The sequence below is a fragment of the Phyllostomus hastatus genome, unplaced genomic scaffold (genome assembly GCF_019186645.2).
Source record: "Phyllostomus hastatus isolate PE091 unplaced genomic scaffold, TTU_PhHast_1.1 phas_contig_16, whole genome shotgun sequence".
NCBI classification, from domain to species: domain Eukaryota; kingdom Metazoa; phylum Chordata; class Mammalia; order Chiroptera; family Phyllostomidae; genus Phyllostomus; species Phyllostomus hastatus.
Window position 1 is genome coordinate 21360286 of NW_025333643.1, and position 26954 is coordinate 21387239.

General features: G+C 38.3%; 1 protein-coding gene and 1 pseudogene across 1 annotated transcript in view; one reads left to right on the forward strand and one right to left on the reverse strand.

Annotated features, from left to right (window-relative positions):
• The window catches only part of ADAMTS9 (ADAM metallopeptidase with thrombospondin type 1 motif 9), a 165864-nt gene that overhangs the window by 129575 nt on the left and 9335 nt on the right, over nt 1–26954 (reverse strand). Inside the window, exons 4-8 of the mRNA XM_045832055.1 lie at nt 6007–6275; nt 3253–3336; nt 3043–3158; nt 2084–2124; nt 1884–1989 (exon numbers count right to left, since the gene is read on the reverse strand). Coding sequence (XP_045688011.1) covers nt 1884–1989; nt 2084–2124; nt 3043–3158; nt 3253–3336; nt 6007–6275 — 616 coding nt within the window. The remainder of the gene's footprint in view (nt 1–1883; nt 1990–2083; nt 2125–3042; nt 3159–3252; nt 3337–6006; nt 6276–26954) is intronic.
• Nucleotides 8814–10373, forward strand: LOC123814310 (annotated as a pseudogene).

Below are 26954 nucleotides of genomic sequence, written 5' to 3' on the forward strand. Positions count from 1 at the left end.
GTGGGGCAGGTATAAGAGGGTAAAGGGGAGATAAATGGTGATGGGTAGAGACTTGACTTTGAGTAGTGAACACACAGTACCATAATACAATATATAGATGATGTATTACAGAATTGTACACTTGAAACCTATGTAATTTTTTAACTAATGTCACTCCAATAAATTTTTAAAAATTTAAAAATCACTTGACTACAAAACTTTTATTTTTTGCACGATAGCACAGATGGATCTACAGGGTATTATGCTCAGTGAAATAAGTAATAAGTCAGACAGAGAAGGACAAATACGACATGATTTCACTTACGTGTGGAATCTAATGAACAAAATACACTAATTAACAAAATAGAAAAGGACTCATAGGTTCAGAGAACAGACTGACAGCTATCAGAGGGGAGGGGAGTTGGAGGGCTGGGGAGAAAAGGTGAAGGGATTAAGAAGTACAAATTGGTAGTTACAGAACAGTCACAGAGATGTAGGTTATGGCACAGAAAGTATCTTCAATAATATTGTGATACACATGTATAGGGCCAGGTGGGTGCTCGAAAGCAGCAGGGGCCCACTCTGTAAACTGCATGATTTTTTAACCACTTTGCTATATACCTAAAGCTAATACAGAATAATATTGAATGTAAACTATAGTTGAAAAATTTAAAAAATCATGACTATGAAACTCCTTTTCTTGTTTTCACAGACCATTCTTTCAGAAGTAGTGCTAAAGCTGTTGTACTTTGGGCAACAATGGTGGGATCAGTAGTTTTCAAACTCAGTTCCAAAAAAACCTTGAGTATCATGATAGCATTTCAGAAACCAAAAAGACAGAAAGCTGACTAATAGGATCCTGGCCTGCCACTATTATTTGATGGAAAGCCAAGCCGTTTTTGTGCCATAAATATTGTGTGTTTGATAACACTTCCTTTAGAGAAAAGAAGAGGGGTTACACTTAACATATGCTTGAAAGGTACTAGTTTTTAAATATATTCATTATTTGTTGGACTGAATTGGTGATACCTCTGTATGTGCACCTTGTTTTATGCCCAGCACGGCACACTGCACATAGGTGCCCTCATAAGACTGGTGAATGAAAAAGTGTGCTCAGTAGATGATTATAGTTATAAAGTTAACATATGACCTGAAAATTGATATATGACTATATTAGTGATACCTGAGAAAATTATTTCATAAAGATATAAGTAATTTAATTATTCTAGAAAGAAAATAATACAGCTCAAATATCAGAATAATTTCTAGCAAATTTACACTCTTTTGCCACATGTTCTAGCCCTGATGTCCCTAAAAGAACAAAAAGGGAAAGCCAGTTTCATAATGACCACTTAGTGACCACAATTAGTAAATGTTTTCTCTGCTCCATCTTTGTTCATTCTCTTCCATGAGAGATTTCAGTGTTCCTAAGGCTAACTGTCTAAATTATATAAACTTATATAACTAGAACCAGGAATGATCTGGATTGTGAAAATCTTGTGAGCCTGGGCAATAATGGGAACCCTCCTAGGCAAAGATGCCAAGTCGTAAAATTCTCCTGGCTGACATGCCTTTGGCTTCAGTGGATGGTTTGGAGAGGCCCACTTCCTCCAACTTCCAGTAGGAAAGGAGAATATTAGACTTTTCCTAGAAAATGTGTGTAGTTTAACCAAAGAGCCTCATGAGGTATGGCCAAAGAGGGTGCACTGTGTTTACTCAGCCTTCTGAAATCAAGGTTATTTCTCCCAGCTAGGTTCCAAGGTCTTCAATCCTACAAATTCTATAATTCAAAACACTCAAGAAGTGTCTCCCACCCTCTAAAGTCAAGGGAAGGTTTACTGTTGTGAAGGAAGAAAAGTTTTAGGTCACTCTGAATTCAATGACAATATGGAAAGGAAACATACAGATGGCCCAGTTCATGGGCTATTGTAAAAGCAGTGCTCAATCCATTATCTTCGTTAATAGAACAGCTTCTAGGTGGATCACACAGGGATCCCAGTTCAGCAAGGCCTATTGGGAGGAAAAGAACAAAGATTTACTTGAAAAAGCAGTTGTGGTTAGAATAAAAACATGTAGCCAGAGAGGAGACACACAGCACACTCACCTAAGGTATCACATTTGTCATGAGCTCTGCAGATATCCTGTCTGAAAGCAAAGCAGACTTAGGGCCTTGATGACACCAAAGAGGAGACGTCAATACAAGTAAACACTTTAGGGTCTTCTAGGAATTCACAACAGCACCCATGTTAGGGAGGGGGTAACAAAAAACAAACTAACAAGGTCAGGGTTATGCAACTCAACTCAAAAACAGTTTGGAAATCACTGATTTAAAGACAAAAAACTACATTGAAAGGTCTTCTGCCTCAGCAGTGGCCACAGAACAAGCAGAAACCTCTCTGACCAGGAGTTTTCCTCATACATTGAAGGAAGTGATTGTGTTTTCTTAACAAAGATTCCTGACAGACATGTTTTCCTTCATGTTTATAAGTGTGTGCCTGTGACCATGTCCGAGGTGAGTGGTGGGCAGAGTACTAGGCCAGCAGACCTCTTTGGTGCCCTGCACAGCTTTTTAAATATCTTTGAAGTAGGAGCTACCACTTCAAAATTGGGAAAGTTCACTTTTAAGAAAAATCCACATATCCGAATTCTTACAAAATCACAGAGGTTGGCATTACTGGGACTGTGTCCTGACTGGTAACAACTAGTTCAGTCTGAAGAACCACTGCCCCTCGGTAAGGTCATTTTCCTTCAGGCCTGCCTGACACTTCCACTGTCAGAGGGCATTTGACAACCTGTGTGGTCTGACCACACTGTTGGTTGTCACAACTGAGGGGAGGGAACAGTGTCACACTGTTACTGTTAAGTGATGGGGAGAGACCCTGGATGCTGCTAGACATCCTGTAAAGCACAAGATAGCTGCACAACAGAGAATTATCTGCTCCCAAATGTCAATAGTCCTGAGGTTGAAAGACCTTGTAACGGGAGCTGGCTACCAGCAATATACAACCTCATCCCATCAACTTGACTGGAAACTGAGAGATGTGAAGAAAAAGAAATTCATACCTCGTTATAAGAACAGCAGTATCATGGTGGATTCCACCTAGATTGTTCTTCGAATGCTGCCACTCGCAAAACTTTCTTAATGTTGTCTGGGCATTAAAAGATATGGAAGGTCCTTCCTAAATACAGAAAAAAATTATGGTTGGTTCATTGTACCAATTAGATGTGCCATTTTGGATACAGATAGAAGAAAGAAGAAAAAAACTTTATTACCTGTTCATTATGAATCATAACTAAGTTCACAACAACAATATTAATTAAATTTCCAATACTGGGGTCTTTATAGATAGAGGCTACCTGCAACCGAGATAAATTTTTCAAAGTTAATTGTGAACTCTGTGTAAGCAATAAGCAATTTACTTCTTATGTGGGGCTCCACCTCTTTTTACAATTCATGCAACAAACATATGCATTTTTGAGTCTTGAATTTTCATTCAATAAACATTAAAGTCTCTTTGTAAAATTGTTCGCAGATGGAAATTTTAAATAACAATAAATTCTAACAAATTTAAATTTGAAGGCCATTTCTTTGGAAATTGCATGGTTATGCAACTCAACAGTTCTCTATGCCAAATACACATATTATTTTTTTTAAATATAAATTTTATTGGATCGATTCACTTGGTATATGGTACATCTCTCTCAGAACTATCCCAATACACATACAAACAATAAGGTTTAACATCTAGAGTGGTGCCATTGTGCACACAGCAGGTGTTAAATAGTGCAAAGAGTCAAAGAGTTTGATGACAATTTTGTTATTCCATCTAAGCTCCAACCCAATATAGAAGTCTTTATTCCTGAATACCAAATATTAGCATTTTTTAAAAAATGTTAACAAAGGGGAGGTCACATGGTTATCAAGCTCCTTCATCCCAGTTGATGTCCTGGATTATCGAATTATAAAATCTCACTTTGACCACATCTTTGCTAATATTGCTGTTCTTCATGTTTATCACCCATTTCTGTTCTCCATGACTTGGTAACCTATTTTTCGTCATTATTGTTGATTATGAGAGCTAACATTCATTGAATACTTACTGTGGACTAAATCTTGCTGAAAACTGAATATACATTTGCAGTTAGTCTCATAGCAAAACCCTGGGCTAGGTATTACTCTAAACTCTGCTCAAGAAATGAGGAAACTAAGGCTCAAAGAAATTAAGTAACTCATTCAAGACTATATACAGTGATGAGTAGCAGAGCTGGAACTCTCAACTTTCATCAGTCTGACCCAAAGTAATATGCTTGCAATTGAAATTCTTAGGGTAGGTCTGGATTTATGGGTTGAAAATGGAGTTGAGCCCTGATGGGTCTGGCTTAGCTGGTTGGGTGTCATCCTGCAAAGTGAAAAGTTGCCAGTCCCATTCCCAGTCAGGGCACATGCCTGGTTTGCAGGTTTGATTCCTGGTTGGGTGTGAGAGGCAACCAATCAATGTTTCCCTCTCGCGTTGATATTTCTTTTCCTCTCTTTCTCACTCCCTTCCCTTCTCTCTAAAAATAAATCTTAAGAAAAGAAAATGGAGTTGAGTCCGTGCAAGGTCTAATTAGGTTTTTCTTTCTCTGATCCAGGACAGGAGAGGGCTAGGGTACATGGGCCTAAGTGTGGAGAAGGTGGGTAACTGGACCATAGAGGGGAGGCAGGTTGGGGTGTGGAATGGGATGAGGGACTGGTTCATAGCAGTGAGCCAGGAAAGACAAGGAAAACCACAGACTTCGGAAACTCTAAAGCAATGTTCCCAAACATGGCTGCTTTTCATATACATAGGTGGAATGTATTAATAGTAGATTCCTGTTCAAATAAATTAGAGTCAATGGATTAAAAGGAATCTTAAGCTGAAGCTTAAAATGAATGAGGGCAAGATCATACAGACTGTTATAGAAAACAATCTTCAATATTTCAAGAAAAAAGCAATGTATAAAAGAGTCTCTGACAATGCTCCATTTCTGTTTGAAAAAAAAAAAGTTGTATGTGCACACATATATGCTTAAGAAATGTCCAGAGCTGTGTTGTCTACTTGCCATATATGGTCACTGAGCACTCGAAATGTGACTAGTCCAAACTGAGATGGGCTGTGGGTATAAAACATCCTGGATTTTGAAGGCTTAGAATGAACAAAATGCATTATTAAAATTAATTTCATCTATGTGTTTTATTTCATGTGACTATTAGAAAATTTAAAATTACATATGTTGTTTACATTATATCTGTATTGGGCAGAGCTGTTTAGAAACATTTACAAAAAAACTTAATAGTGGTTGCCTCTGGGAAGGGGCCTGAGAGCATGGGTAGGGAAAGACACTTATTTTTCATTGATGGTCTTTTGTTGTGTTTGATTTTTTTAAAATAATTCAAATATATTGCTTTTTCAATTCAAAATGGGACTAGAAAAAATACGGTGAGAGATTTCTAGACCTCACCCCAGGGCTAAATAGAATCCTAGGGAAGAGGCTGGAGGCAGGCAGCTTCACTTAAAAAGCTCCACAGGTGACTCTGACTCACAACCAGCATCCAAAAGTCTTAATGGAGATGCATACCTGGCTGTACAGGTTCACATGTTAGACAAAGAGCACTGGTTTTGGTGGCTGGACAACCTAAAGCTCACATTAGTCTCCAAGCTTTCACACACCATTGGCAAGTGACCCAAGTCCTCTAAGACTCAGTTTTCTTGTCTATAAAATGGGTATGACAATCCTACCTAGTAGAGTTGCCTAGAGGATTAAAAATGATTCCTTTTAAATAAGAAGCACATTGTCTAACACAGAATAAAGACTCAATATTGCTAACCATTATTGTCATCATAAAATGGCAACCAATGAATAATCTTATGTTTTTTCAGTCTCAGTCACTTGCCTGAATTGTTGAAATGCCAGCCCTGAATGATCCTCCAAAGCACTGCATGGAAACCCATTCCCCAATGGCATATTTAGGACTCTCATAAAGCACCTTCTTTTGAATGTACTTACAATTGACATTAAAGTTAAAACATAATGTTGAAGGTTTGCTCCATGGTATGAAACCATTTGTCGGTCTGCTACCACCATCACTTCTACAAACCGTGGCTGGGATAAAAAACGTTTTGTTCTTCTGTGTGTTCTTTCTCTTGTGCTGTCTGTCCTGTTAGCTTGGGATAAGCTGCTTTTGAATATTGCCACATCATCAGCCAGGCTAGTTCTTCCTCCCCATGTCCTGGTTCTCTTTTTCCTCTTGTCTTCACTGTAACTATTTTTGTGTTCTGTAACAAATCAGATGGCATGCATTACACTTCAGGCCATATCTATTTTATATTAAAAACTGAATTAGACACATCTTAAAATGATGTCTGTAAAGTCAACTTACATACAAAATCAAGCTCTACATACTATGGACTCTACAGGTTAACTTCAATCTGCACTCCTAATTAAATGACTAAGGACTTCAAATTAGCTTCCCTGGAAGTTTCTGTAAATGCTCACTTAAGGTATTAAAAAAATCAGGCCTGAGTTTAAGGAAAATAATCACAAATGATTATTTTCATGTAATAACAAAAGTCTTGCTGAGACTTAAGCAGCTTCTATTCATTGTTCTTTGCCATAGATATAGTCAGGGTCAATGGCAGCTAAGAGCTCTAGAGAATGGAAATGGAGAAGCTTCACGTACACCACTTTGGATATTCAATGAGACACAGTATAAAGAGGTTGGAGAGGTGGACAGGCTAATGGACAATACAAAGGAACTACAGAAAATGCATGACAAGGTAGGGATGGTATTATTTAATTACTATACTTAATCACTAAAATATGCAAAACTTAAGAACAGAATTACTGCCATTCAATGCCTTTGATTTTGTCATTAACTTATTTTAGCACTCAGTTAAGGTAGTAGATCAAACTCAGAGAGTATGAACTGATAGCTGGGACCATGTTATACAATAGCAGGCTAGCTCTACTTATTTCCAACTCTTGCCTAGCCCTCCAGAGTTCTGCACAATCTTGCTGCTCAAAGTGTGGTCCTTGAACAAGAGCATTGGCAACCCTTGGAAACTTGTTAGAAATGAAGACTTTTGGTGCCACTCCAGACCTGATGAATCAGAATCTACAGTTTAATGAGATCTCCAGGTAATTCATATTCAAGTTAATGTTTTGAGAAGTGCTAACCTCAAACTTGGCTTGAAGCTTGTATTACTAGTGAGCATATTCAATTTCAAAGCCACCAGTCCCACAATAAACAGAGTAAGCATAAAGTGCCTGCCAAAATATGCTTTGAGTAATAATATAATTTAATCTTGCCTATCATTTTATAAATGTGCTTTAAAGTTTTAATGTGTGGGGGAGGAAAAAATTTCCTTTTACCCTTCTAGGTTCTTTGCCTGGTCTAATAATTGAATCAACATGAAAAATATTAAGAAGAGAAAATAGGCAAATTCACTTACAAACATATATATGGGAACACATACCTGAGATAGAGACACACACATATGTGAGGGGTTCAGATACAGAAAGATAAAGTGAGATATACATGACATTCTGAGCTAAAAATGAGGTAAAGAGCCTTAGGGCTTCAGAGGGGAGAAAAGTCATTCATAAGACATAAGACAATAAGAAGAGCAGGTATTAATTAGGTGTTTGCTCTGCCATATACATAGATCACAAAAGTCATTTCTGGTGATAACTCTAAGATATTCAAGGACCTTAATTTAGATTCTTTAAGGGAGATGTAAAAGTTCCTTGTGAGCCTCCATGTTGTTGACTGCATTCAGCTCAAAATCATTCAAGTGTCAAATGGGCACATCCTGGGGGTGCCTGTTCTGAATCCCTTCAAATGCCACTAGCTAGTAGTCTAAAATAGTCAACAGAATTGTACATCTAAGAAGTGTGCTTACCTAAGACACAGGGGGTAAAATTTATTACACCACTAAACATACACAATGACAACAAAAAGTTAAACTATAAGTGGTTTTGTCTTTTAAGGGTGCAAATATTTGACCTTTAAAACCTATTGCTAAAATAATCAATTTAGGCCAGGATGTATATTTTGTCCAAATTGAGTATTTTAGCTGTTGTTAAAAGAGTAAAATCAGTCCAAACTGTCAAACAAGCTGTATGTGGTCCAGCTACACATAATGTGACTAGACCAAAGCCTGGTACATAGGATTGAACATTAATTACTTCCTTCACCAACTCTTTTCTTTCAGGCATATCTATATATGTATATTCATGCCCTATGGCTAATTAGGCTGTCATTCCATTTTAAATTATGAAATGATTATAGAATAGATACTAATCAAGCACTTGATATGTGTCAGACATTGAACTAGGTTCTTTTGTGTATATTCTCTCACAATTCCTCTCAGATTGAGAAAATTAACTGCTATTTTACAGAGGAGGGAAATAAGTCTCAAAGAGACCAAGCAACTTATTCAAAGCCACATAGCAGGAAGTGGTGGCACAAGTAACCAGGCATGGGTTTGCTACATACATACCCTAACCAGGGCCCTATTAGGCCAGATTTCTGAAAATCTGGGAATTGAAATGGACTTGTGGTTGATTAACAGTTTCCAAATAGAACTTGAATTAGGAAAAATAGAGTGCCTGGTAGACACTTTCACAAAATGTAGCTTCTGACAACAGGTATATAAGAGGTGTTTTTAAATATGTAAGAAAATATGTCACTTATTTTGTGAAAAATAAATAATCCTTGTTTAATGTTTCCTATAAATATTTTAATACAATTTATTATAATCAGACATGTTTAGCCTTTCTAACCCACCATCTATGGTGGTATTACCACCAAGATGCAGATTTTTGTGAAAAACCTTATGTAGAAGACCATCGCTTATGAGGTAGAACCCTCAACAGAACATGTGAAGGCCAAGATCCCAGATAAGGAAGGAAATTCCTCCTGATCAGCAAAGACTGATATTTGCTGGCAAGCAACTGGAAGATGGATATACTTTGTCTGACTACAACATTCAAAAGGAGTCGACTATTCATCTTGTATTGGGACTTTGTGGTGGTTCTAAGAAAAGGAAGAAGTCTTACACCACTTCCAAGAAGAATAAGCATAAGAGAAAGAAAGTTAGGCTGGCTGTCCTGAAGTACTTACAAAGTGGGTGAGTTCTTCCTTTCCAATTTAGATGCCTTTAATTTCTTCTTCTTGTTTGATTGCTATGGCTAGGACTTCCAGTGCTATGTTGAATAGGAGAGGTGAAAGTGAACATCCCTGTCTTCTAACCCAGTCTTAAGGGGAACACTTGTAGTTTTTGCCTGTTGATATGATGCTGGCAGTGGATTTGTCATATATAGCCTATTATGTTTAGGTATGTCCCTTTTATTTTCACTTCACTGACAATGTTTATCATGAATGGATGCTGGATTTTATCAAATGTTTTTCAGCATCTATTGATAGGATCATATGGTTTTTATCCTTCATTTTGGTTATGTGGTGAATCACACTTACTAATTTGCAAATGTACCAACCTTGCATTTCCAAAATAAATCCCACTTGATCATGGTATATGATATGATATTTTTGATGGATTGCTATATTTGGTTTGCTAATATTTGGTTGAGGGTTTTAGCATCTATGTTTACCATGAATATTGGCCTATAATTTTCTTCTTTTGTAGTGTCTTTACCTGGTTTTGGAATTAGGATAATTTTGGCCTTGTAAAATGAACTTGGTAGCCAAAACACTATTTTGAAAGAATATAGGCACCTGCATGTTCATTGCAATGTTACTTACAATTGCCAAGGTATGGAAGCAACACACATGTCCATTAGTAGAGGAGTAGAAAAAACAACTAAGGGACATTTACAAATGGAATACTAGTCAGCCATTAATAAGAAGAAAATCTTACCCTTTGTGATAGCATGGATTGACCTAGAAAACATTACGCTAAGTGAAATAAGCCAGTCATAGAAAGACAAATACCATGATTTCACTCACATGTAGAAGCTAATGAATAAACTGAACTAACAAGCAAGGTAGAGACAGAGAGAGCAGGAAGACAGCTATGGGGCAGAGAGGTTAGGGGGTGGAAGGATCGAATAAAAGGGGAAAAGGACTCATGAACATGGACAACAGTGTGGTGATTGTTGGGGGGCAGAAGGTTTAAGTGGGCTAAATGGTTATGGAAAAATACAATAAAAAATTTTTTAAAGTGAATGAGAGTGGCAACATCAGTTGTTTTCATAGGAAGTACCCTTCAGACAAATATGGTGCAAGAGTTTTTATGGCCAGCCACTTCGACAGACATTATTGTGGCAAATGTTGCCTGACCCATTGCTTCAGAAACCATAAGACAAGTAATCATATAGGGGTTAATAAAAGACATGAACTAAAAAAAGTTTAATATAATTTATTATAATCAGTAAAGTTTCATCAAATGTTTAAAATCTTTCACTTTTCTATTCTCTATTTCACTAATTTCTGCTCTAATATTTATTATTTTCTTCGTTCTGCTTGCTTTAGGTTTAGTTTTCTTTTCCCAGTGTCTTCAGGTAGAAGGTTAGATTATTGATTTGAAATATTTGTTCTTTCCTAAGAGAGGCATCTATACTATACATTTTCCTCTAAGTACCACTTTTCCTGCATCTCATAAATTCATTTTCATTCATCTCGAAGTACCTTATGATTTCTTTGACCTATTGGTTATTTAGAAGTGTCATGTTTACTTTCCACATATTTTTAGTTTCCTGGTTTTTTACTGATTTCTAATTTCATTTCACTTTGGTCAGAGAAGATACCATGTATTACTTCTGTCCTTTTTTATTTATTGAGGGTTTTTATGGCCTAGCATATAATCTATCCTAGAGAATATGCACGTGCCCTTCAGAAGAATGTGTATTCTGCTGCTGCTAGGCACAGTGTTCGACAGATATCTGCTAGTGTACTTAGATTATAGTGTTCTTCAAGTTTTCTATTTCCTTGTTGATCTTCTGCATAGCTGTTCTATCCATTATTGAATATGGAGTATTGAAGTTTCCGAACACTATATTATTAAATCATCAATTTCTCCCTTTCTGTCAGTTTTTGTTTCATGTATTTTTGTGCTCTATTCTGAGGTGCATCTCTGTTTATAATTGTTGAATGTTCATGATGAATTGATACTTTTTAGTATAAAACTCTTTGATAAACTTTACCCTATCAGTAAAGTGAAAGAAGCCAGTCAAAAAGACCACCTACTATATGATCGCATTCATATGAAACATCCAGAATAGGGAAATCTATAGAGACAAAAAGTAGATTAGTTGTTTAGGGATGGGGATGGAGTTGGTAGGGATACAGTGGTTGATAAAAGGCACAGGGTTTCTTTTAAAAGTGATAAAAAGTTTCCTAAAATTGACTCTGATGTTGGTTGCACAAATCTGTGAATACACTAAAAACCACTGAATTGGACACTTTAACTGAATGAATAGTTAAGGTATGTGAATTATATTTCAATAAAGCTGTTTTAAAAAGACAATATGTCATTTATGTCTCCTGTAAATATTCTGACTTATCAGTTACTTAGAGGAAAGTATACCACAATGAGGAAAATACTCAAGAAATGCTGTGCAGAATTTACTCTTTTTGACCATTAAAGGGGAAAAATGTAATCTCCAAGAATCTTTAGGAGGGATTTGAACATGGGAAAATGAGAGGATGATTTAAGGCCCTAACTGGAAACAAGGAACACTTATTTCAATAGCAAAAAAAAAAATTAAGGCATTAACCCCTAAAAAGGCCACAATTTCTATAGCTCAAAGTTAGAAAATGCTTCACTTTCAGACCCATGTAAATTCTAACATACTTGGAAGACATTTATAAGTAACCAGTGACATGAAAATTCAGAAATTAGATTACTTCATCAGAACAGGAAACATCTTCTAACACATAACGTTTCCTTATCTTTACCCATCTGCCCTTTTATCCTAGTGAGTTAGAATCATATTTATTGGCCCAATTAGCCCCACTAATTTTCTGCCACATCAATCATTTTAGCAAGCAGTTTTGAATTTACCATTAAAAATTGCATGGGATTTAAAGATTCATATATTCATTAGGACTACAAACACAGTTTTTGCTGAGAACTGACATTGTAACTTGTGATCTACCTAGTCAACTCTCTTGCCTCTGAACAGAATATGATTTCTACCAAGTGACACACACTGTTAGGATAAAAAGAAAGTCATCACATTTTTCTTTAATGACCATTTTAGCATAATGAAATTGGGACTAATGTTCCAAATTTGCAGTGGGCTACATAATGAAATTCTTAAAGAAAAGAACCATAAAAAATGATTTCCTACTTCTGAGTGGCACATTTGAACTTCAAGAGGCATAAACATGATGCAGCCACTGTGGAAAACAGTTTCGCAGTTTCTCAAAACATTAAACATGGAGTTACCATATGACCCAGGATGGGCTACATTATGAACTTTCATCCTTATGAGAAGCTGTATATTTTTTTGGATTTTCCTTTTCTACACATGTATTACTTTTTATTGATATAATTTACATACTAAAAAATCTACATTTTCAAAGTATACAATTCATTGTTTTTTAGTGCTTTCATGGAGTTATGAAATAATCAGTTATTTCATTTTAGAATATTTTCATTGTCCCAAAAAGAAGCCTTGTACCCATTAGCAGTCACTCCCCATCCCGCCATTCCCTACCTGCTCCCCTCTACCCACCAGAATCTGGCAATCTCTAAGCTAGTTTTGTGTCTATGAATTTCCAATTCTGGCATTTCATACAAATGGAGTCACATAATATGTGACTTTCTGTGTCTGGCTTCTCTCAGTTGGCATATTTTCAAGGTTCATCCATGTTGTAGCATGTATCAGCACTCCATTACTTTCTACTTCCAAATAATATTCCACTGTATAGCTTTATCACATTTTGTTCATCCATTCATCAATGGGTGGACACTTGGGTTCAACAACTCAATTGAGTAATGCTCTTATGAACATGTGTGTGCAAGCTTTAGTGCCGCCATGTTTACATTTCTCTTGGGTAGTTCTGCCTAAAAGTAGAGCTTGTGGGTCATATGATAACTCTATATTTAATGTTTTGAGAAGCTGCCAAATTGTTTCCCACAGTGGCTGCATCATGTTTAGCCTCTTCTTGAAGTTTAAATATGCCACTCAGAAATAGGAAATCATTTTTCATGGTTCTTTTCTTAAAGAATTCCTCAATAATTAATTTTGTTTACTTAACTAAATAGCTTATGAGCAATCTGGCCTAGTTCATATCTTAAAATAGCAAGTTGAACAAGTGAAGATCTACAGATGGCAAATAAGCACATAAAAATGTGCTCCATATCATATGTCATCAAGGAAATACAAATTAAAACAATGAGATATCACTACACACTGATTAGAATACCCAAAATCCAGAACAAATGCTGAAGAAGATATGGAGCAAGAGGAACTTTCATTCATTGCTGGTGGGAATGGAAAATGGTTCCACTTTGGAAGACAGGTTACGTGTTTCTTATAAAACTAAGCGTACTCTTAATGTATAATCCGGCAATTATGCTCCTTGGTATTTACTCAAAGAAGCTGAAAATTTATGTTCACTAACAACTTATACATGGGTGTTTATGGCAACTTTATTCATAATTGCTAAAAATTGGAAGCAACCAAAATGTCCTTCAGTAGGTGAATGGATAAATAAACTGTGATATACCCTGACAATGGAATATTATTTGGCACTAAAAAGAAATGAGCTATCAAGCCATGAAAAGATCTGGAGGAAACTTAAATGCACATTACTAAGCAAAAGAAGCCAATCTGAAAAAGCTATATACTATTGTATGATTCCAAACAGGTGACATTCTGGAAAAGGCAGAACTAAAAAGATGGTAAAATAGTTGTGATTGCCAGGGATTGGGGCTAGGGAGGGATATATGAGCAGAGCATCCAGAGGTTTTTAGGGCACTGAAAATACTCTGTGCAATACCACAATGATGGATGCATGTCATTAAACACTTGCCCAAGCCCACAGAATGTACAAAACCAAGAGGGAATGGTAAGTAAATGATGGACTTTGGGCGGTTAGCATGCATCCTTGTAGGTTTATCTTGATAGTAGGGGAGGCTGTGCACATTTGGGGATAGGAGATACATGGAAAACTTTTGTTCCTTCATCTCAGTTTTTCTGTGAACCTAAAACTGCTCTAAAAATATGAAACAATAAAAAAATAGCATGAGGGACCTCCAAAAATCAAATGCACATTTGCATTATTTTGCAATCTGAACCCTGGCATGCACATGTAAACAAAATTAAGGCATGTTAAAAAGCTCCAGCTGGCAGTCATGTGCTTCCTAATGACAAGTCACTGGCCCTACAGTTGTTACATTTTATTCCAAGAACGTGAGTTGATGCTGGCTTTCACAACTGTTTGGCCTTGATGACTATGAAGGGGAAGTAGTGATGCTTATACCACCACAGCCAGTGTTCTAGGATCTCCTGTTCTAATTGGAGCAGGCTTCAAGTTCTATTTGACCTTGGGCAAGTAAGGGACTCTCGCTCACCCTCCTTTCTCCCCCATTTAGATGAGTAAGAACATTACTCATTTCATAGAGTTGCCTTGAGAAACAATTGGAGATCATGCATTTAAAGTGTCTACCAAATAGGAAGAAACCAATAAATATTGTAATTTTTCCTATTTTTAGCAGTCATAAAGTCATAAAGTAAGTTAGAACTAAAAGGAACCACTTATGGGGTGTGACTAACCATTAAAAACAATTTTCTGGCTTACAGTAACAATTTCCAAGCTAGAAGCTGTTTGTATCCTAAAATGATCTTTCCTGAGCCACTTTTCTGACCTCTTAACTGGGAATAGAAATACCTGCTTCCATCTTAACACTGTTTTGAGAATTAAATGAGAAAGAATATGGGAAAATCCCTTGCTAAATTATAAATTGACTTAAAGATTTCTTCTTGAGTACCTGTTTTGTGAAAGGCACTGGACTAGATAAATTGAACAAAATAAGCAACAATGAAACAAGAATAAAACTTGGGGAAATCCTTTAAAAACTATTATAAAAATTTAAGATGATATTTAAATATCTCACAGCCAAAAATTTTAACATTTGCTTACCTACTGGTGATGTTTTAAATGAGCTCCACTTTCACACTGCCATGCAACAAAATGAATATTTTTTACATATCTTTTTAAAAGAATTATTTATTTAGAGAGAAGGGAAGGGAAGGAGAAAGAGAGGGAGAGAAACATCAATGCGTGGTTGCCTCTCAAGAGCCCCCACTGGGGACCTGGCCTGCAACCCAGGCATGTGCCCTAACTGGGAATCAAACCTGCAGCTTTTTGGTTTGCAGGCCGGTGCTCAATCCACTGAGCTATACCAAGCAGGAAACAAAATGAATGTTACATTACTAAATAACTGGAATCATTTAGAAAATAACATGCAGGCCTAGCTCATTTGACAGTTACTCATTGAGTGTTTCCCACCAGCTGCAGCTGGTCTGAGAAAAATTGAGTGCTAACATTAACAGCTGAGAAGTTAATTATTGGCCTCTATTTTTATAAGGTTTATCAAAACTTAACTTCCTAAGACGCTGAGCCACCTGGGACCTCATGGTCTAAGTGGGCAGGGCAATCCCAGCCCAGGAACACACGGAGGACAGGAACTAGCCCCTTTCTATTCCACCCAGGGTTGACAGCCAGGAGGAAGGTGGAGAGAAAGCATTAGCAGTTTTGCCCTTGGTACTGGAGCTGACCGGCCCTGGCTCATCGTCCTGCCTTTTCTGCCTCTACTTGCCTTTTCTGCCTCTGCCTCTGCGCCTCGGTTTCTTCATCTGTGAAAGGAAGATAATAACAGCAAATACCCTAAAGGCTAACTGTGACCATGAAAAGAGATAGCACATAAAACACTCCTAGAGCAGTGTGTGACACACAGGGGAGGGGCCATGAAATATTTCACAAGATAACATTTCATAGCTGTTACAGCTTTCCTAGTAGCATGCAAAATATCCTCTCTACATAAGTTAGTATGTTGACATTAGGGTTTCTCAAACAAAACAATTTTATTTTAGACGGAACCTGTAAAGGAAAGGAGAGTTAGTGGGGAGGAAGGAAGGTAGGGTGGGTGGGAGGGAAGGAGAGAGGGAGGAAGGGAAGGAAGGAACTAAAGGTAGAAAAGGCCAGTTTCTGTCCCCACAGAACTTTCAATCTAGGTAACAACTCAAAGGGACTGATAGTGAGAAGACATAGACTGAGATGTAACCAGATGTAAAGAAATGCAATCCCTTGCACCTCTCAACTAGCTTCAAGGGCTAATACACAGAAACAAGGGTGGAAGCCAAGGCAGTTCCCTGTCCTTTTGTCCTAGTTAGATCTAAGATCTACGCTTTGTTTAACTGTCCAGAGAGTTACTCAAGGAAGCCTTCAGAGAAGGACAGGAGAAACAAACATCAGTGGAAGGTGAATAAACAAGTAAAATCTGGGGGGAAAGGTAAAACAGAAAAACAAAACCAGCCATAAACCAATGAATGTTCTAATAATACAGAATAATGTGTTCCCAGAAACTCGGCAGGGAAGGTGCTGAGTTGGGGTGGGAAACTGTTCTGTGTTTATAATTCTTAAAGAGCATGAAAGAAAACTACCAAGGTTTAATTTTTTTAGAAAGGGTCCTCAATTTGCTAGCTTTAAAAACAAGAGCAAATCCCTGGATACTCAATGGATCTAGTCCCCAAATCCATCACTCTCTTTGAACTCAGGAGAAGGGGTAGGAGGGTGTGTAAGACAGGCCCATGTCTGGTGGTGCTCCATGCTCAGTACTTTTGAAATCTGTTCAAAAGGAAGTGGAGGAAGAGATTATATTGCTAAGCTTTCTTTTTAGCTGGCCAGAACCTTTATGAACAATGTTTCCCTGCAAGTGGTTTACAGAACATTAGTCCCAGAAGATATTTCCAAAAACAAATCATGTAGGTTTGCAAAAACACTTCAACAGCATTCACATCTGGGACCTCTTCCAGGCACATTAGCAATTTAAGAGCTCTGAGAAGTCTTGTACCGAAGAAGCCAGTTTACACTGGTTTAATCAAGCAACTAGAAAACAGAGGATCTTGGTGAGTTTGTGGGGCAGGTGATGGGGACAGAGCCATCCCAGGAAATAGAACTGGATGGAGAGGAGAGTATCGACGGACTTCTTCTCAGGGAAGGGGAGAAGCCAACTGAGAAACTTCTTATATTATAGTTCAAAGGGCTGTGGTGGGTGGGAGGCATGTCCAAGGGTCATCACACTATCTTCTAAGGGGTGGGTGCCTCCAGCTACCTAGGGAATTGAGTTCGCTGACTCAGGTCTGCAAGCTGGGGCACGACCCCCAAAGGCCTTGCTGCATCTCCTCATTCAAAATCCTGCTGCTCCTTCAACTCAATGCAGTGATGACTACGAAGACTGCTGCAGTAATACTGGCTAACACTGGTGGCAAACACAAGGCCCGCAGGCTGAATCCAGCCCTCCACCTTGTTTTATCTGGCCTGGCACCTTGTTTCTACCCGGAGGCAGTGCCGAGCTCTCGCTTAACTGTTAAGGAGTAGTTACATTTATACAGTCCTAAAATTACATTTGGCCCTTTGAAGGCAACCAGGAGGCTAAAGTGGCCTCCGGTGAAAATGAGTTTCACAGCCCTGGAATTGTTGTTGAGAGCTTTCCTCCACGTCAGACACTCTTCTAAGCACTTTGTATGGATTAATCTGCTTATTCTTCATAGCAATTAGATATGGTAGGGATGTTATGTTCTAAATGATTCCAGTTAGTTGTGTGGCAACGAGAAAGCAAAGCTCACTTAAAACATTTGATCAATAAGTAAGCAAATTTCCTCATTTCATCCATGAGGAAATCGAGGCACACTTGAAACAACTTAAGAATATAGTTAAACAATATCTGTTTCAAGTAATATAAAATCCTGAACATAACCAAGCCTATATTTTACTAGGAAACTGGTTTTGCTATTAATATCCTGCAAAAAACTCTTTGGGGAATGTTGGTTTTGACTTGTTCCATCTCTTAGCAATAAGGGGAGATAGGCCATTCTGGCGGGTGGGGTGCCAGCTGCCCACAGCTACCCTGCAGTGTTAGTGGCCTCTTTGTGACAAGGCTTGGAATCCTCCAGGCCAGCATTCTCCAGCAGAAATAAAATGTCAGCCACACATGAAAGTTAAGGATGTCTATAGCAGCCACATTTTAAAAAGAGTAAAAAAAAAAAGTGAAATGAATTTTAATAATATACTATTTTATTTAACCCACTATATCCAACACACTGTCATTCCAACATGTGGCACTAGACACATTTCAAGGCCTCAGGCAACACTTGAGGGTACTGGCTACCTATAAGACAGTGTGTTTCAGGCATTAAGTGTTTGCAGAGTGAATACTGAGGCAGTGTGATATGCTAGATAAGAATTTTGGCCTGGAAGTCAGAGAGAACTATGTTCAAATCCCAGCTGCTTCACAACAGCCTGTATGACCTTGGCAAGTCACTTAAGCCCTCTCTATCTCCACGTCCTCAACTGTGAAATGGAAATACTAATGGTCCCTCCCTAACAGGGGAGTTAAATGTCTTAATACACATAAAAAGTGCAGAAACAGGGCCTGGGGCATAGTAGACACTCCAGGGTGTTGGCCATGGTGACTCATTCCTGAGGGTGAGCACCCTTTTAGGGCTGTTGGAATGGACTGGATCCAGGGCTTCCTACTGCTATCTGACTGCAGCTCCTGGGTGGCCCCAAGTTGTGTGGTGGGTCTAGGTATCACTCCCTTATCAGAGATTAAAAAGCAGTTGGGCAGGATCTGTTTAAAAAGGCTTCTGAGCAACTCCTGGAGAGCATATCTCCCACATTCTTTTGATACACAAGTCTCCCAGATCACACAGGACTGAGGACAAGTTTGTATACTGCAGCCTGCAGTACAAATCCTTTCTTGTCTGATGTCCATGTTCCAGCGACCATGGCAATGAGTAGTCGCAGGGGCACACTGCACTCTGATCACAGTGGAAACTCACTCACAGGAACCCTCCCAACCACAGGCTATCTTCTCGCAGCATCTGGCCTAGCTCAGATATGTGGGTGCTGTAAATTCAGCTCTTGCTGTGACAATTTAACTTCTTAAAAGAATTAAAAGCCTAATATCTTTTTCCATAGCCTTAAGATAACTTAAATGAATCCATTGTTTTTTTCTTAACTGTTCTTACACTTAAACCCAGTGGTGCTTCCAACACCTCACCTGAGTCGCACTTTTGAACGTCCTCTTTCTAGGCACCCTCCACAGGCAGCTTTTCTGAGAAGTGAGGGGCCTGTGTTCAAGGCCCCCCTTGCCATACACTGCAGCTCCAAGATTATGAATCCCTGTGAAATTCTGAGCCTGGATCCTCCTACCAATGAAGAAAAGAACTGGAATAGAAGTTCTCTCTCAAGTTCTTCCAGTATTAAAAATGTAGGAATTCTCATATTTTATAAGATAAAAGTGAATAATGATGAAAAATGAAGTCCTAAGATTCAAAAAAAAAAAAAAGCAAAACCCAAGAGTCCATTCTCTTGGCCACTGTCTCTCTTAGAATGGGTCCAGAAGAAATGACGCAACAGTAGACAGGGTGGGCAGGTAGGAGACAGAACAGCCCCAACAGAGAGACCAACACAAAAGAAGTGAGCTGTAGCTGACATTAAATAGTATCAAGGGAGGTACAATGTACACATCTCCACTACTTACTGTGAAGTTTTTATTTTAGACCAGCTAAAACAGATCATTTCTAAAAACCACTTCCATTCTCTCTAATCTGACTTGTTACAATGGAGTAGTATCAAATGTGAGGATTTGGAAAACTTTGGAGAAACTCTTGTATTGCCTACAAAGCACAGGATAGGAACTGTGGGAAATAATGGAGCCCTGTCTCCCATTCCTCTTCCTCCCAGAGCGTGTGGTCAGAGAGGGCTCATTTCACACCACCAAGCCCTCTATGTCTCACTGCCCTCTGGCTTTCTCTTTCTTTCCCATGTGTGCTATGTTGAAAAGAACATAGTTGCATTCACAGGTATCCAAAGACTCCTTTGTAACCGTTTCACTTATGAATCAAGAGAACACATTCCCATCATAAAGTACACTGGCTTAAAAATGTAAGTTGCCTGTATATACTAATTAGAAATAAAAACAACAATAGCATGCCTTTTCTGTTGGCATAGACACTGGTTTTAAAGAGCAAGTCATAGATAAGCCTTTCCTTGTCCATCTCTCTTCACCAGTGTCTTAAGTAAACTCTATACTGAATCCTGCACCATGCTTTCCTGTAATGTAGGTGTAGTCCTGTGACAGCACGACATCTGTGGTGCATGAAATGTTTGCAATAAAATAAAGAGGCCATATAGGCAGTAAGTGTCTGCAAATGAAGACAATGAAAAAGACAAGCCACAGATATGCAACTACATATCTGATAAAGGGCATATATCCAAAATATATAAGGAAAGCTCAAGCTTCAATGATAAGAAAACATTCCAGTTTTTTTTTAAATGGGCAAAATATTTGAAACTGACACTTAACCAAAGAAATATGTGGATGGCAAATAAGCACATGAAGAGATGCCTCGTCATTAGGGAAATGCAAAATAAAACTATGACCTGATACCACTATTAGAATAGCTAAAATTTAAAAAAACACACAAAATATTGGCAATAACAAATGTTAGCAAGGATGCAGTAAATATGGAACTTCTACACCCTGCTGGTGGGGCTGCAAAATGGTATAGCCACTTTGAAAAACAGATGGCAGTCTTAGAAAGTTAAACATATTCTTACCGTATAACCCAGCAATCTCCTGCCTAAGTATTTACCCAAATGAAATGAAAATGTATGTTCTCCCAAAACCTGTATGCAGACATTTATAATGGCTTTATTTGTAATCGTCAAAGGAATTACTCTACATTTTGATTGTGAGGATGGTTACATGACTATATGCATTTGCTAAAATGTGCAGAACTCTACACTAGAAAGGATGACTGTCATTACACGTAAATCATAACTTAATAGAAAAATGGAAAGAAAACACTAGGAAATGAAAAGATTTATAAACAAACAAACAAACCCCTAACAGAAAAATGCTGAGGCCAATCACATCAACTTCAAGTTTTTCCGTATGCCACAGGCCAACTGCATTTCAACATCCCAGTCTAATTCTAATGTCATATGAGAGATGGGAATCAATAAAAAAGGAAGCGTTCTGCCAACACTTGCTGTCCGTTTGATTTCGTTTCTTAAAGCCCACTGCCCACATGTACAAAAACCATCACATCTTGTATTTCCTCCTGCTCCTTTTGTGAGACTCAGAATGCTTCCTATTATTAATGATTTTCAGTTGTACAGAATGTCCATGCAGGAGTCTGGCCCATACATAAGCAGACTTTGGTTACCCATAAATGGCTACAATAATGATTCTGTAACAATCTGATTATTTTAAAATACCTACCTTTGGTGGATACAAAGTTTAATTATTTAAACCTCAACTGCATGGTTAAAGAGCACTTTATTAAACAAGTGGGTTTATTCCCTGAGATGAAGAGCACCAAGAAATTCTACAATATCTTACTTCAAAAAGACAGCTCTCTTAGGTGAAGGGTCTGAGGGCCCTCAAATTTATTCCAAACATCCTCTGACTGCTCATCCCTCTGCCCCAGCCTTCTGCCATTTCTTACATCCCTTCTTTTGAGGGGGTGTGCATCTTAACCTATTTCAGGGGTTGAACAAATTAGCAAGTACCTGTGTGACCCTTTTGCCTTAGCAGACAGTGGGTTTCTGAAGCAAAGTGACATGAACAACCAAGCTCTGATGATAGGTGACAGAGAAAGGCCCTGATTTGGGACTACAGGTGAAGCAGGTAGCCTTCAGGTTGTCTCTGGATCCAGAAGTAACCAAAGGGCTGGTGGAGGGGGCAGGAAAGCACCTCTCACACATAAGAAGCCCTGATTTTAGGTCCAAACCTAAACAGCCCCAACTGCACGCTATCTCTTCTGGGCTTCAAAACACACAAGAGTGAAATCCTTGAATGGTAGATAAGGTCATCTCAGCAAATACTATAAAGTGAGGATCTTTCTACTATAAAGTGAGGATCACACACACTGGTGTGTGTGTGTTTAAAATGTGTTTTTTTTAATAGGCCTATCAAGGTTCTCCAGACAATGTGTCAAGAAGATCACCTAACCACACTACCTTTTGTGCTCAGTGAAATTACTCTGATAAGTGGCTTGTTCCATGGCTACATGGCTGCATTCTTGGTACCTGCTCTGGGCTTGGGGGCTGGCTCTGCTCTTCCAAATTGTAGATGCAGCCTGACCTTATGATAAAGGTGAATCAAAGGGTGAAAGAAGTAGAAAGGGAAAAGGGGCCATAGGAGCAAAACTAAAACTGAAACAACAGTAGTTTTAACAACAACGACAAGTGAAGTTACTTCAAAGACATAACCAATCGCAATGTGTGGGCCTTGTTTAGATCACAGTCTAAGCAAAAGGACTATAAAAAGGCATTTTAGGCACAGTTAGAAAATTTTTAATTAGGTACTCTTTATGTGATTAAGGAGAAGTTATTGTTGATTTTGATAACCAGCATAATGTTACAGTTTTTAGAGTATTTAAAGGAAATGTCATGATACCTGAGTTTAGTTTAAAGTTCTCTAGATACAGGAAAATTAAACAGCAAATGTGCAAAATCTTTGTCATTATTAAATGTAGGTGGCATGTTTATTTTACCATTGGCTCTAAAATACCTTTTTAAAAACAAGATGAAAAGTAAAACAAAAAAAAGAAAACCTCAAAGAAGAAATAAGAACAAATGAGAGAAGGAACTATTCCTGTCGTAGCAGTTTCCTTTTTACTGTCCTTTAATCATTTTGCTGGAATGTTGTACCATAGATTTCAATGTCAAAAAGAGCAATGTTTTTACATACATGCCACAAAGAAGATAAAGCTGAAGAAATAAGCTCAAGAATTCAGTTACTTAAAACAGTAATTTTCTAATAATTTACAAAGAATTTTAGAGATCATTGCTTATACTTGACTTTATTAATCATAAGCTCCTTGAGAAATATAAAACAAACAAAAAGGTACAGAGACTGATGAGGAACAAAAAGGAGTAAGTGAAAGGAAATTAAGTCAAAACGATAAACCCCAAATACCAGGAACTATCTTTAAAGGTCAAATCAGTCCTGGTTCACTGACTTCTCCAAGTTTAGTCTTCTCACTTGTAAAATGGGAGTGCCTGGAGCATCTTCCTCCCAGTGAGCTCTTCCAGGAGTAAGTGAAATAACCCACAGTGTGCTTGCACGTTGCCTAGCACACAGCTCCTCACATGTTGCCTGTCCTTGTGTTCACAGGCTGAAAGTCTGAGGGGAAAGGTCTGAGGGAAAGAAAGTGTGTGGGAAAGTGGAGGCAGACAGGCTTCTCACCGAAATCACTAATTAGCCAACAACCACTGACCTGAATGAGCCCAGAAGGACCGTGAGGTGGGCCAAAGCTTCTGTTACTGCCTGGAAGCCTCGAGCTGTTTCAGAATTGTTTACTTAAAGCCCCCTCAGAGGTCTGTCTGCTCCTTCGCTCTGTCTCTCACTCCATTTGGGCTCCACTCTCCAGGCAGCTAATCTAATCATCTAATCTATGCTAAATTATTAATGGATCCCAGAGGTTAATGTGTAACAAGTATTCACGCCAACAGAGGCATGCTGGAGACACAAGGCTGCAGTGAGTCATTAGCCTTTGGTGGGAATTCCGGGCACCAGGAAGCCCTCCACAAATCAAATCAAATTCTAGGAAGACTTGTAAAGAATCCCACTGGAAAAAGTATTTCATATGTGAATACAATCAAATCAACAAAGCAGCAGGAGAAAAACCCTCTAATGGGATCAGGACAAAAGGGTGTGTTTATGAGTTTTGTGACCTTGGGTAAGTCAACTTCAGGGACTTCTCTGTATCTCTGTTTTCTCAAGTGCAAAGCCGAGGATGAGGTAAGGATTAAAACACCTAATCCATTAAAGCATGTAGGATAGTGTCTGCCACATAATTCAAGCTCAACAAATGTTAGCCATTGTATCATTTAGAAATTAGATTAGATGAAGGTCAAAAAAGATGTTCCGAAATCTTAAGTAAAAAAGGATTTTTTAGATGGCAGCTTCTTCCATTTGTGTTTTCTAGGTAATTTGTCATCCAGTGTCACGTATTGGAATCAGATTTGGGCTCAAGTCAGCCCTACTTCCTACTAGGACAAATTGCTCCTAGGACTTCCTATTAGCACCTTCCTGAGTTGTAATTTTTTTCAACTGTAAAATAAGAATAATAATACCTACCCTATAGTGTTGATGAGCAGATTACATATGATAATGTATAGAATGTGTATAGCACAGAGATCCTATATGCACATAATATGAGTCCAACAAATGATGACTTTAATTATCACCTTATATTTTTCAGGTTTTATGATCATATCCTTGGGATCCCAACCAAGAAGTGACAGTGCATTTTAATGGAGGTGATGGACAGAGTCCCCAGTCCCTAATGGAGACTCAACCATTGATCCCCAAGGTCAGTTGAATAGGCACAGGCCTAATTTAAATGGGTTTAGGGGAACCCTCAGCTTTGATCAGGCCCAGGATTCCAAAGAAGTAGCTAAAAGCAGGATTTTTATCTGTGTGGTATTGAAACTATCTCATCCCCCTTTCCCCCTGAAAAAAGAAAGAAGCAAACCATGGGATCTTGGCCTGGCTACTGGTCCCTGGTGACAAGTGCCACGGGGCTACAAAATAACTATATGCCACTACCCCCATTCCTCTTTAAACTACGTTTGGTAATTATGAAAATATTACAGAACCATGGCAAGAATATAAGAATATAAAATATAGAGGTAAAGGTTGCCTATGTTCCTGCCAACCAAAAATAATCCTATTAACATTTTCATGCATATTGCTTCAGATGTTTTTCTTTACACACATCCATCTACACACACTTATTTTTTTAAAAATGAGATCATACCATATACATTAAATCATCACTGCCCATTCACTAAATACACATATTTCTCTGTTAACATACATCTATGTCATCGTTTTTAATGACTGCATAGGAATCCACCCAATGCACACCTATAAATTATTGATATATCCCCATACTGATGGGCATTATGTTGTTTCCAGCATTTTTTATAATAAACAATACTGTATTGAGTATTCTCCCATAAATATTTTTACACAATTGTCCAGTTATTTCCTTAGAAGTGGCATTAATGTGCCCTGGCTGGTGTAGCTCAGTGGATTGAAAGTGGGCCTGCAAACCAAAAAATCACTGGTTCGATTCTCAGTCAGGCACATACCTGGGTTGCAGGCCAGGTCCCCAGTAGGAGGTGCACAAGGGGAACTACACATAGATGTTTCTGCCCCTCTTTTTCTCCTTCCCTTCCTCTTTCTCTAAAAATAAATAACTAAAATCTTTAAAAAAAGAAGTGGCATTAATGGGTCAATCAGTATATAATTCCTAAATGCCTTAAGAAACAATAAACAGCAGACCTTGCTGAGATGGGAGGGTGAGAGAGGTATTTTAGTAACAGAAAAACACTGTCTTTTATGCCCAGGCAAACAAAATAACTTTTTTTTCTGTTGGCCTACTCCTCTGCTTTTCTCTCCCTTACCTACTGAGCACATCTATCTCACTGATAAGAACAACTAAATTCCCTTGTGCAAAACTCAGGGTCAAATAGAGAGTGTCTGTGTGATAGAACTTGGGGTTTCATCTGGAAATGCAATGTGACAGGGATGGGCGAAAGTGGCTTACAAAAACAACAAACTCTCCTGAATGGATCCCATGGGCCTGACACTTGGCCACCCTAGTGTGCAGGGCAAGAAGAGGGCTCAATGAACTCTACTGGGGACCCATTGTTTATGGGACCCTGTAGTCACAGGGGACACCATGGAAAAGAAAAAAAACTCCCCACATGCCATCCTGAATCCTGAGAAACTTACAAACAGGATGAAAATCGCAAATAAATGCAGATACATTCAAGTGGCCCAAATGCACACACACACACACACACACACACATCCAATGATGGCAAAACAGAGACAGCACAGAAGGGCAGCCACTGGGCCAAGAGAAACTTTCAAGAAATAAAATCTTTAAATGCAGTATTATGTGTAGAGAAAGCAAGCAGACAGAAGGGGCTCTCAGCCTCACCACTGGCTAGCAGGGTGACCTTGGCCAAGTCCCATAAGCCCTTTGTGACCATGTTACCAAGAAAGTCTAAGCTTAATCACCTGGTTATCTTTGGGTTTTGATATTTTGAGTTTTTCTTCCCTTGCAATAGTGTTTTAATTTCTACTTTCATAATCATTTTTTAAAAATCTGCCATTCAGTGATTGTTTACTGTCTCTAAACACTGTTCTGGGAGCCTTCATTATTTCATACTCACTTAGTCCTGACTAGTCCCTTAAAAGGTATATGTTATTCTTCCTTTATGCTCTAAATGTGCTTGAGGTCACATAATAAATAACTTGCATAAAGATAATTCCAGGTTTTACGGTTTTATCCTCATGGCACAGAGGAGTTACTCCATAAATACTTTACGGCTAAATGAGTAAATGCACACAGGAATGAGTAAATTAAGTTGTAGATGTCTTTCTAAGCCCATGAAGTTTTTTCACTTTATAAGATTTTTTCTATACATGTCATTTTAACATGTTATCTCAGAATCTTGCTTTGAAAATTAGATATATGTGAAGAATCAGAAATGAGCATGACTTATGTCCCATCTGTAGGCAGGAGGTAAGAGCCACACTGCCCTGTCCTGGGTAGACTCCCCGGATCCAGCAACTAAAGGGTTACACACAGCTCAGCAGGGTCCCCCAGGGTCTGTTCCAAGGATTGAGTTATCTTAAGTTCTAATGGGTTGATATTGAATATAT